Source organism: Oncorhynchus gorbuscha, linkage group LG16 (genome assembly GCF_021184085.1).
Source record: "Oncorhynchus gorbuscha isolate QuinsamMale2020 ecotype Even-year linkage group LG16, OgorEven_v1.0, whole genome shotgun sequence".
Lineage (NCBI taxonomy): Eukaryota > Metazoa > Chordata > Actinopteri > Salmoniformes > Salmonidae > Oncorhynchus > Oncorhynchus gorbuscha.
In genome coordinates this window covers 31710282-31721458 of record NC_060188.1, presented here as the reverse complement: position 1 = coordinate 31721458, position 11177 = coordinate 31710282, and the positions used below count along the sequence as shown (strand labels likewise).

Below are 11177 nucleotides of genomic sequence, written 5' to 3'. Positions count from 1 at the left end.
CCTGCAATCTGAAAGCCACTTAATGTCAGCCTATGTACATGGCTGAGACTCCCAAATATTAGCACTGCAAGTTTGCACTGATAACCAAGGCTGTTCACAGGGGCTGAAATTTCTTGTCAGCAAAGGCTGGCTTCATGTAGGCTTCATTAGGGCAACCCACTTTAAAAAATGAGCACCTCCCTACGCCCCCCCCCCCCAAAAAAAAAAGTATCTTGCATGTGTCCAAAATATTGCCATACCTTTACTGCAATAACCACGGCAGGCACACACCTCAAAATCTACTGGCTGCTAGAAAGAAGGTCTGCCACACTTGGTGCAGTTCATTGAGCTCCTCCTGTAGCTCTTGGGTCACATCACGGATCCTGGTGGCAAACTTAGTCTCAGAGCCCGTTTTCAGCCTCTGGCCGTCCTTGTCAGTATAATACAGGTCCATGTCTCTCGCAAATCCTTGCAGGATCCTCTTAGACTTCATGCCCAACTGTTGGGACTTATTACACCCAGGATGCACTGCCTCCACCACCCTGGCTATCCGCAGGGCCTCAGGATCAGCATGCTGGAGCCTGTGGAAGTTATACCGCCTCAGCTCAGCCATCCCACTGTGGATGAAGCAAAGACACAACTCCACGTCTGCTATCTCAGCTGTGTACTTCTGTACCACCTCCTCCAGCCTCTTTCTGTCCACAGAGTTGATTTTGTTGTTGTCCATGTTCGCTTTGATGCCCATCCCAGTACCCGAAGCCACCATGCCCGCCCCAACTGCCGTCCCTATGAGGGAGGCACCCATGGTTATGGGGGCGAGGACAATGCCCACAATGGCCACCACCCCTCCTATTACGCCCGTGGTGCCCCCTGCGATGCTCATGGTTTTGGTTTTCTTCTGTACTTTGTCCAGCTTCTCGGCAAGGTCGTTGAGCTCTGTGATGTGGCCTCGCAGGGTATCGCTACGCTTCATTAGGAGGCAGTTGAACAGACGGAGGCCATTTTTCACATAGAGGCACCTCTGGCTGAACTCCCTGGTGGGATGGATTTATTTAAAAAAAATGTTTAATAAAATACGTGCTGATTAAATGGTATGCCTGCGTGTATTAGATGTAAGATCAAAGCTCTATCCTTGAAATGGTGTGTTAACCACATGTGTACAGTAAGAGTTTAGTCTGGTCTCACCTAGTTTCATCCTCTAGACTGAGGCCATGAAATGAAGGAGGCATGTTTTCCCAGCCTGAAAGAGAACCACATGCACAATTACAAACCAAATGTATTATCCCTCAGTAATATATGGTCATCTATTGAATCATAGACAGCTGAGAACAGTACAACAATTACAGAAGAACAGTTGCATGTTCTTTCATCCTTAAAAATGAATTAAATACAATGTAATGTATTGTAAAATAATACGAAATACAGTACCAGTCAAATGTTAGGACACACCTACTCATTCCAGGGATTTTCATTATTTGTACTATTTTCGTCATTGTGAAATAATAGTGAAGACATCAAAACTATGAAATAACACATATGGAATACTGTAGTAACAAAAAAAGTGTTAAACAAATCAAAATAGATTTTAGATTTTAGATTCTTCAAAGTAGCCACCCTTTGCTTTGATGACAGCTTTACACACTCTTGGTAACAGAAACAGAGTTTATTCAAGTCCAAACAGAAAACGACAAATCCTGAATCCTTAACAGGAAATGTCCAAACAGGGAATAACAGAAATCCTCATTCTCTCAACCAGCTTCACCTGGAATGCTTTTCCAACAGTATTTTCCTAGCCACTGTGCTTCTACATTTGCATTGCTTTCTGTTTTGGGTTTTAGGCTGGGTTTCTGTATAGCACTTTGACATCTGCTGATGTAAAAAGGTCTTTATAAATTAATTAGATTCATTGAAGGAGTTCCCATATATGCTGAGCACTTGTTGGCTGCTTTTCCTTCACTCTGCGGTCCAACTCATCCCAAACTATCTCAATTGGGTTGAGGTCAGGGTGATTGTGGAGGCCAGTTTATCTGATACAGCACTCCATCACTCTCCTTCTTGCTCAAATTGCCCTTACAGCTGGAGGTATGTCGGGTCATTGTCCTGTCGAAAAGCAAATGATAATCCCACTAAGTGCAAACCAGATGATATTGTGTATCGCTGCAGAATGCTGTGGTAGCCATGCTGGCTAAGAGTGCCTTGAATTCTAAATAAATCACTTACAGTGTCACTAGCAAGAACCCCTACACCGTCACACCTCCTCCTCCATGGTGGAAACCGCACATGCAGTGATCATCCGTTCACCTACTCTGTCTCACAAAAGACAAGGCGGTTGGAACCAAAAGTCTCAAATTGGGACTCAGCAGACAAAAGGACAGATTTCCACCGGTCTAATGGCCATGGCTCGTGTTTCTTGGCCCAAGCAATTCTCTTCTTCATATTGACGTCCTTTAGTAGTGGTTTCAAAGCAGAAATTCGACCATGAAGGCCTGATTCCCAGAGTCTCGTCTGAACAGTTGATGTTGAGATGTGTCTGTTACTCGAACTCTGTGAAGCATTTATTTGGTCTGCAATTTCTGAGGCTGGTAACTCTAATGAACGTATCCTCTGCAGCAGCGGTAACTCTGGGTCTTCCTTTCCTGTGGCGGTCCTCATGAGAGCCAGTTTCATCATAGCGTCTGATGGTTTTTGTGACTGCACTTGAAGAAACTTTTAAAGTTCTTGACATTTTCCCAATTGACTGACCTTCATGTCTTAAAGTAATGATGGACTTTCATTTTCTTTGCTTATTTGAGCTGTTCTTGCCATAATATGTACTTGGTCTTTTACCAAATAGGGCCATCTTCTGTATACCAAAATAGTACAAATTAAGAAAAGCCCTGGAATGAGTAGGTGTCTCTTAACTTTTGACTGGTAGTGTACATCTGTCGTAATAATGTTTAACTCACATCCAACTCTCTTCATCCACCTCATTAGATTTTCAAATTCCTGCTGAAAAACAAAAATAGGTACAAATAGGTTTTTAGGTCAAATTGAATTGATGGATAATCTAATAATGCAGGTGAACAGCAACAGAAATAGGGAAAACCTCATGTGAAGCCTGGCTCTGGCTTCGACACTGAGAATAGGACGTACGACATACATTGGTACAAAAGAAGGATAGAAAATCCCCCCCAATCATTACAATGCGAATCAATCATTTCAGACTTCACTCTGTACCTCTGCTTCCTTATTGAATTGATAGTTCTGATAACGTTGACCAGGTTGGAACTGTGGTGCTGCCTGTGTTTTGTCGACACTGCTAGATGGGTTGAACTGAAATAATAGAGATACAAATGTATTTTTATTGAATACAATGTAGGTAGGATTATATCCACTTATTGTCAGGTACGATGTGGCACGTGTGTATGTGTGTGTGTGTGTCTCTCACCTGGAATGTGTTCTCATCAGGCAGTACTTCTAGATAAGATAATTGGTCCTGAACCTCGCTGACCTCGCTGTAGACTGACTCTGAGTGGAATTTGGTGGTAGGTCGATACGACAGTGGTGGTTTATTTACAGGTGGTGGTGGGGGGGTGAACGAGGGTGGGGGCGGGAGTTGAGGACGAGCAGGCGGATATCCTCCTTTTGCGTTGGTGGGCTATGGAATGAATTTAGTTTTGTTTTACAGACACAAGCAACTCTATTGCTGCAACTTCATCATAGTATCATAGCCTTTCCTTACGGAAAAAAACACATGGTTTCACATGTGGAAGAGCTCCTTTTTGTGAAAACCCAAATTAGTCATTATGATACACACCCAGTGATTTTCAACTTTTACACACATTGTGTATGTTGATTTATATTTTAGTCATTCAGCAGTCACTTTTATGCATCCATTTTTGTATTTTTCTGTAATTATTATTCAGTGTCCTCATCTGGGATTTGAATTCACAACCTCTTGGTTCACGGCATTATGATCTTTATGCTACTCCACCACATCTGTGTCAATAACTGATTTCACCTGCATTACTACATTTTGGATTTCAAAGTCAATCTCAGCTTTGTATAATACACTCAATATAAACTATTATATTTAGCATAGTGATTCAGGAGTAACATTTAACACAATAATATGCCCCATGAAGATTAGACAACAGTAAAACCTCAAATTGTTGAGAGAAATAAATTAAATCAATGATGAGACAATAGTCAGATTCAGTAAAATAGCAGGTCAAATGGCACTCTTGCTAAGTGCAGAGACTTATTATAAGTCATTAATGTGAAGGGCAATGCTACAGACATTATGGTGCCGCAGAAAGATCAGCGCACCTCAAATCCCGAGGTTGTGAGTTCAAATCCCAGGTGGGGTCATGTTTCAGCTCAACAGCGTACCACTTACTAATAAAACCACCATATCATTACTTTATTATAATGGTTTGGGGCCATCTGGGACCATCGTGACATCCTGACGACTGATAAAACAAATGTCTTGAGAACATCTTACAAACATCCTATCATGGTCCTTATCCTTACGGAAAAACGACCTGAATTTCACATGATCAAGTGTTTAAGTTAAGTTAATGTGACAGCAAGTAAAGTAACATGTAATAACATGAAACTAAACACGTGACAACATGTGTAAATGTGGTCTCGGGAATTGTTCCAAAAACACGCTTGCAAATGATTTCACAGTTGAAATTTCACTTGCATATGATTTCACTTATGAAATGAGAGTTTTCACATGTGAACAATAACAACAAATCAACAAGACACAAGTACATTTCATAACCATGAGGGAACTTTTTGAGTTTCAGGAAGGAAGGAACATAAATTAGAGATTTCGCACATTTCATTGTGAACACTTCTCTGTCACACAGGTACTGTATCTGTTTCACCTCAGATGAAAGCAATGACAGCATATCACAGTAAATACATGTTGTACTATATCCTTTGAACTGCACCACGTGCGTAAGTGTTTGTGCTTCTGTCAGCACCAGTTGGAGACAAGGGGCATGTACTGCTCTCACCTGCAGCAGGGGTTGGAGTTGTGTGGTCGTTGTTTCGATCCCTGAGGGGGAACGGGACAGGGTGTGGGAGGGGGGCCCTCCTGGCCGTGGAGGAGGACGTGAAGGGTGAGGCGACCTCTTATTGTCTGTGTTTGAGGGCTATTGAACATGAAAAACCCCAAAGGCGATGTTAGTTGCGAATTGATATAAGGGCCTAAAAAGTTACTTGAGTGATGCTAATAATGAGTGGTGCTTACCCTCGGACTCTGGGCCCTATTGACGTCATAGCCCCCATACAAGGACTGGGTTTCAGATTTGGGTCGAGCTGGGGGTCGAGCAGGGCGAGGGGATTGACTGTGCTTTCGTTCTATGGAATCCTATACCAATACATAGAAAGCAAAGATATCTTATTGACAGTTTTCTTCTTTGCAATGACTATGAAGTACTCTCTCTCACCTGAGGTTGTAATAGGTGCATTTCAGGTAGAGTCCTCTCATACTCTGAAGAGGAGCGGGACATCATGGGGGACCGAGAGGGTCTCACAGGCCTTGGGAGAGGAGGAGGGGAGGGCTTATTTTTGCCACATACATCTAAGGCCTGTGTTAAACCAAGAGAAGAGTAGTGGGTTGATTTTTTTATTCAACCTATCTTACTGTATACACTATATACTGGCTTATTCAGTGGTCCTCTTGGTTTACCTTCTCAGTCATTCCAAGTTTAGATCGATCAACATTGTTATAGTCCCCGCTTGCAGTTGGAGAGGGGCTTAGAAGAGTGCCATGGGTCTTGGGAGGAACTGGAGGGCGGCGAACAGGACGGGGGCTCAAACGGGGGCTCTGATAGTCCGTTAGGGAGCCAGTCTGATTGGAGGTCTGTCAAAACAGATCATAAATCACTTAGCAACAATAATTGGAACATTAACTGCAAAACACAGTGAGCCAGATTAGAAAGGGTAGAATTAGAGGGGGGGATAGGAAGAGGCCCCGGCCTCTGCACAGCAGTGCGTGCATCTCCTATGCTGGTTCTGACAGGAAACGGATGAGAAGAACCTAGATATAATGAAACACAAGAGAAGAGAGAGTGTTGTTGACTCAGCTGGGTATCCATCACATTGCCATAGCTGTGGGAGAGCCCTGGGTTCTGTCTCTTGTCCAGGGGCTCTGAGTGGGACATACACCGGGGTAATGCAAGTCTTGATTTTGTACACAGATTGGCTTCTTTCTGTTAGACTTGGCTGAGATACAAATCACAATTATGTGCAGTTAAACAGTATATAGACTGTTGTGTCATAGAGCATTGGGCCAGTATCTGAAAGGTTGCTGGTTTGAATACCTAAAGGTAAAACAAAAATGTAAAAAATCAGTCGTACTTCCCTTGAGCAATGCTCTTAGCTCTAATTGCTGTAGGGGCTTTGTACAATGGTGACCCTACTCTCTGCGCGTGTCTCAGAGGAAGTTGGGATATGCACCAAAAAATGTAAAACATTTCCATTACATACGTTTGTGTAACAGGACAAATATAAGCACCCCCCAAAAGTATTATTATTATTATATGAATAATAAGTACTTTACTGTTACAGCCAATTAGGATTAATGAAATGATAATGTAGCTATTGTGACCAACCATAGTTTTGAAACAGGTCTCCTGCATACGACAGTATATAAGGTGCATTTCTTCATGTCTTTGAATCATACCTTGTTAATGCGGTCATAGCAATTGAGCCTGGGGAAAAGTTTAGTGCTGTCCTGTGTTTGATCTCACTTGGCTACTGCTCACCTGGGGCTCTGACATCTGAGGCCTCCGGTCACTAGCCGTCACAAAGATTGGCCGAAAGGGAGACTGGCTTCTTGACATTGCAGCCTCTGATGTCTGGCTATTCCATAGGCTTCCATTGTCCCTATCATTTTTTAAATTTCTTTTTTTTAACCTTTATTTAACCAGGCAAGTCAGTTAAGAACACATTCTTATTTTCAATGGCAGCCTGGGAACAGTGGGTTAACTGGCTGTTCAGGGGCAGAACGACAGTTTGTGTACCTTGTCAGCTCGGGGGTTTGAACTCGCAACCTTCCGGTTACTAGTCAAACGCTCTAACCACTAGGCTATGCTACCGCCCCATCATTCTATCAAACACAATTTAAAAACTGTAACACTGTCAAAGAAGCATTTGAAAAACTTTCCTTCTGGCATCATCCTTACCGTTGATGCGTTTTCCTCTTGGTTGTCTGAATCGTCCTGTAAGGATGGTAGGTCATAGGACCCGGTGACTGTAGACGACTTCACCAAGAATGACTTCCTGGGGGGTATAGGAGGCTGGGGGCAGAATGATGGGAAACCACAACATCAAATCACTGCAAACTCTCGCTTGTCTTTTCACATGACAAATCTTCAGTGAGAGCTTTGTTTTGAAATGTTGCACTTTCCCCCTGATATCAAGTCTACTGTGTGAGGAACATCCAAGACTCATAAATACAAGATACATCGAACTATGAGCAATGGCAAATACTTTTAGACATAGTGTTGGATTAAGGATTTAGTTTCACACTGAAAGTTGACGCTGTTTTAATGATGACACAACAGCCAACCAATGTATAGGATATCCAACCATATCATTTTCATTGAGATTTCCTGTCGCTCAAAAGCACTTGACTGGCCATCACCACTGTCAGATTATCAGTAACATGACACTCAAAACAAATCTTGCTAAACATTTATGTTACTGACTGGTCTTTTAGATAGAAAGATTGATTGTTATCTATAACTAACTACTACTGTCTCTCTGACTGCATACTATGTTGAAAAGCCTGCTTTTAAAAGTGCAAATTGTCAAATATGTCAAAGTCATCAAAATGCTTTGACATGTGCTAAGTTCAGATAATGAATATATCACTGGTTTGACCGGTTTCTTTCTTTCGCCTTTACGTGACTATCCTCTTCTTTTGTGTCTATGGAATTTCGATTATGCAACTCTGTACGTCATAGGTATTTTGGCACTGCAGGTTTTGGCTGTACATGAGGTTGGCATATTGTAGTGTCTTACGTCTTCATAATCTAAACCATTTTACATGATTTTACAATCCTTTTATTGTTTTATTAAACTTGAATTTCATATGATCCTCTAAAAGCCACTGCTATTTGTAAGGCCAGAGTAAAAGGTCACTCTGGTTAGGTTTAGGTTATGGATTAGATGTATCCTTAATGACAATTTGTATGTTGCCCCATCAAAACAGAATGTTTTCCCCAAAGTCAATGTAGGACCTTACCGTTGTCATGCTTTCAGCCTCGTCTCACCTTCAGTCTTTCCCTCCCTTTGAGTCTCTCCCCTTACACTTCTCTCTCATGCATGTTTATGCTCTTACACCTGTTGTGGAATGGATGATAATGATGTCTCTGCCTCTCTCTTTGTCACCTATGCCTTTGTGATGTCAAATAGGTGTGCTCTCACTGCTGCTTGGGAACAGAAAATACATGGATCTCTTTGCACCACTGCTCTCAGATAGATTTTCCTTTGACACAAATGGCACCCTATTCTCTATTTGGTGCACTACTTTGGTCAAAAGTAGTGCCACCTTTGAGGGAATAGTGTGCCATTTGGGATGCAGCCTGTTTCTCCTCAGATAACAATTTCCTCCTTCCTCTTCAGCCCTTCCCCTGTGAATTCCCCCTCTTATGACTCTGTGTCTTGGGCTCTGGTCAAAAGTACTGCACTATGTAGGGAATGGCATGCCATTTGCCCTTATATGACCTTACTCACTGTTACCCATGTGCACCTTTGTTAACTTCTTTGGGATAGGGGGCAGCATTTTCCCCTTTGGATGAATAGCGTGCCCAGAGTAAACTGCCTCCTACTCAGTCCCATATGCCAATATATGCATATTATTATTATTATTGGATAGAAAACACTCTGAAGTTCCTAAAACTGTTAACTGTTTGAATGATGTCTGTGAGTATAACATAACTCATTTGGCAGGCAAAAACCTGAGAAAAAAATCCAAACAGGAAGTGGGAAATCTGAGGTTTGTCAAATTCACAGTGGGATATGGGTTATGTTGCACTTCCTAAGGCTTCCACTGGATGTAAACCGTCTTTAGAACATTGTTTCAGGCTTCTCCTGTGAAGGGGGGCCGGATGAGAGCTGTTTGACTAAGGTGCCTGCCAGCAGCCTCGTTCTCAGTCACGCGCATTTCACATGAGAGGTATCTCTCGTTCCATTGCTTTTCTACTACTGAACATTTATGATAAAAACATCCTAAAGATTGATTCTATACTTAGTTTGATAAGTTTCTTCGACTTGTAATATAACTTTTTGAACTTTTCGTCCGACTGGACCTGAACACGCTTTTGGATTTGTTTACCAAACGCCCTAACAAAATAAGCTATTTGGACATAAATGGACATAAATGATGGACATTATCGACCAAAGAAACATTTATTGTGGAACTGCAATTCCTGGGAGTGCATTCTGATGAAGATCATCAAAGGTAAGTGAATATTTATAATGCTATTTATGACTAATGTTGACTGCTCAACATGTCGGATATTTCTTTTGGCTGGTTTGGGCTCTGAGCGATGTTCTCAGATTATGCTTTTTCCGTAAAGTTTTTTTGAAATCTAACACAGCGGTTGCATTAAAGGAGAAGTGTATCTAAAGTTCCATGCATAACACTTGAATTTTCATCAACATTTATAATGAGTATTTCTGTGAATTCATGTGGCTCTCTGCAATATCACTGCATGTTTTGAAACTACTGAACATAACATGCCAATGTAAAAGAAGATTTTGGGATATAAATATGAACTTTACCGAATCAAACATACATGTATTATGTAACAAGAAGTCCTATGAGTGTCATCTGATGAAGATCATCAAAGGTTAGTGATTCATTTTATCTCTATTTGTGCTTTTTGTGACTCCTCTCTTTGGCTGGAAAAATGGCTGGGTTTTTCTGTGAGTTGGTGGTGACCTAACATAAACGTTTGTGGAGCTTTCGCTGTAAAGCATTTTTGAAATCAGACACTGTGGCTGGATTAATAATACTTTTATCTTTGCCTAATACTTGTATGTTTGAGAAATTAGATTTATGAGATTTCTGTTGATTTGTATTTGGCGCCCTGCAATTTCCTTGGCTGTTGGCGAGGGGTTCCGCTAGCAGAACGGGGTTCCTCTGGGTTCCTCTGTTTTTAGCCAAACCTCTGTTTTTAGCCATCCTCCTAGAAACGCATCACAATGATCCGCAGAAAGTGTGCTTGACCTTGAAATTCAACCGTATCAGCAGGGCCTCACAAACAATGTGGCTGCAGACAATCCTTCTCTTTGAATGCACCCAATAGCCTGTGGCTGCCCTCTCTTTGTGTCTGAAACACATAACAGATAAACACAAAAAACAGATACCGCCAGGTTAAATAAACAGTATGAATATGAAGTTAGATTGATAAAGATGAAGAGTTTAGGTTCAGTTCGTTGCGTGCTAATAATATGTTTGTTTAAAGTGCCCTTACCTGTCTGTGTCTTTTTTTTAAATTCCATAACTTGATTGCTAAGGTCATTTTAAGATTTACATTTACATTTAAGTCATTTAGCAGACGCTCTTATCCAGAGCGACTTACAAATTGGTGCATTCACCTTATGACATCCAGTGGAACAACCACTTTACAATAGTGCATCTAAATATTTTAAGGGGGGAGGGGGTGAGAAGGATTACTTTATCCTATCCTAGGTATTCCTTAAAGAGGTGGGGTTTCAGGTGTCTCCGGAAGGTGGTGATTGACTCCGCTGTCCTGGCGTCGTGAGGGAGTTTGTTCCACCATTGGGGAGCCAGAGCAGCGAACAGTTTTGACTGAGCTGAGCGGGAACTGTACTTCCTCAGTGGTAGGGAGGCGAGCAGGCCAGAGGTGGATGAACGCAGTGCCCTTATTTGGGTGTAGGGCCTGATCAGAGCCTGGAGGTACTGAGGTGCCGTTCCCCTCACAGCTCCGTAGGCAAGCACCATGGTCTTGTAGCGGATGCGAGCTTCAACTGGAAGCCAGTGGAGAGAGCGGAGGAGCGGGGTGACGTGAGAGAACTTGGGAAGGTTGAACACTAGAATCACTTGAATCTCACACTCAATTTGCATGAGGTCGCATTCACATGCCCACCATCACTAAATATATTTCACAAGTTTAGCATCAGTGGGAGGAAGGATAAGGACCTAGTTCTCCATATTGAATTTGAAGGGA

The 11177-nt window shown here is 42.1% G+C and overlaps 1 protein-coding gene across 2 annotated transcripts; it reads right to left on the bottom strand.

The window, feature by feature from the left end:
- Positions 1 to 214: 214 nt before the first annotated feature.
- On the bottom strand, positions 215 to 8409 carry LOC124000618. Of its 2 annotated transcripts, none has more exons than XM_046307132.1 (11): positions 8225 to 8409; positions 7161 to 7274; positions 5663 to 5836; positions 5421 to 5561; positions 5222 to 5341; positions 4986 to 5123; positions 3407 to 3616; positions 3196 to 3291; positions 2925 to 2967; positions 1165 to 1219; positions 215 to 1013 (listed from the first exon to the last, which is right to left on the bottom strand). In XM_046307132.1, the coding sequence occupies exons 1-11, from the start codon at positions 8231 to 8233 to the stop codon at positions 272 to 274; spliced, it is 1842 nt and encodes a 613-aa protein (XP_046163088.1). In that variant the 5' UTR covers positions 8234 to 8409; the 3' UTR covers positions 215 to 271. The 2 variants fall into 2 exon arrangements, with proteins under 2 accessions (XP_046163088.1, XP_046163089.1); XM_046307133.1 differs by having other exon boundaries at positions 2925 to 2964.
- Positions 8410 to 11177: the final 2768 nt, after the last annotated feature.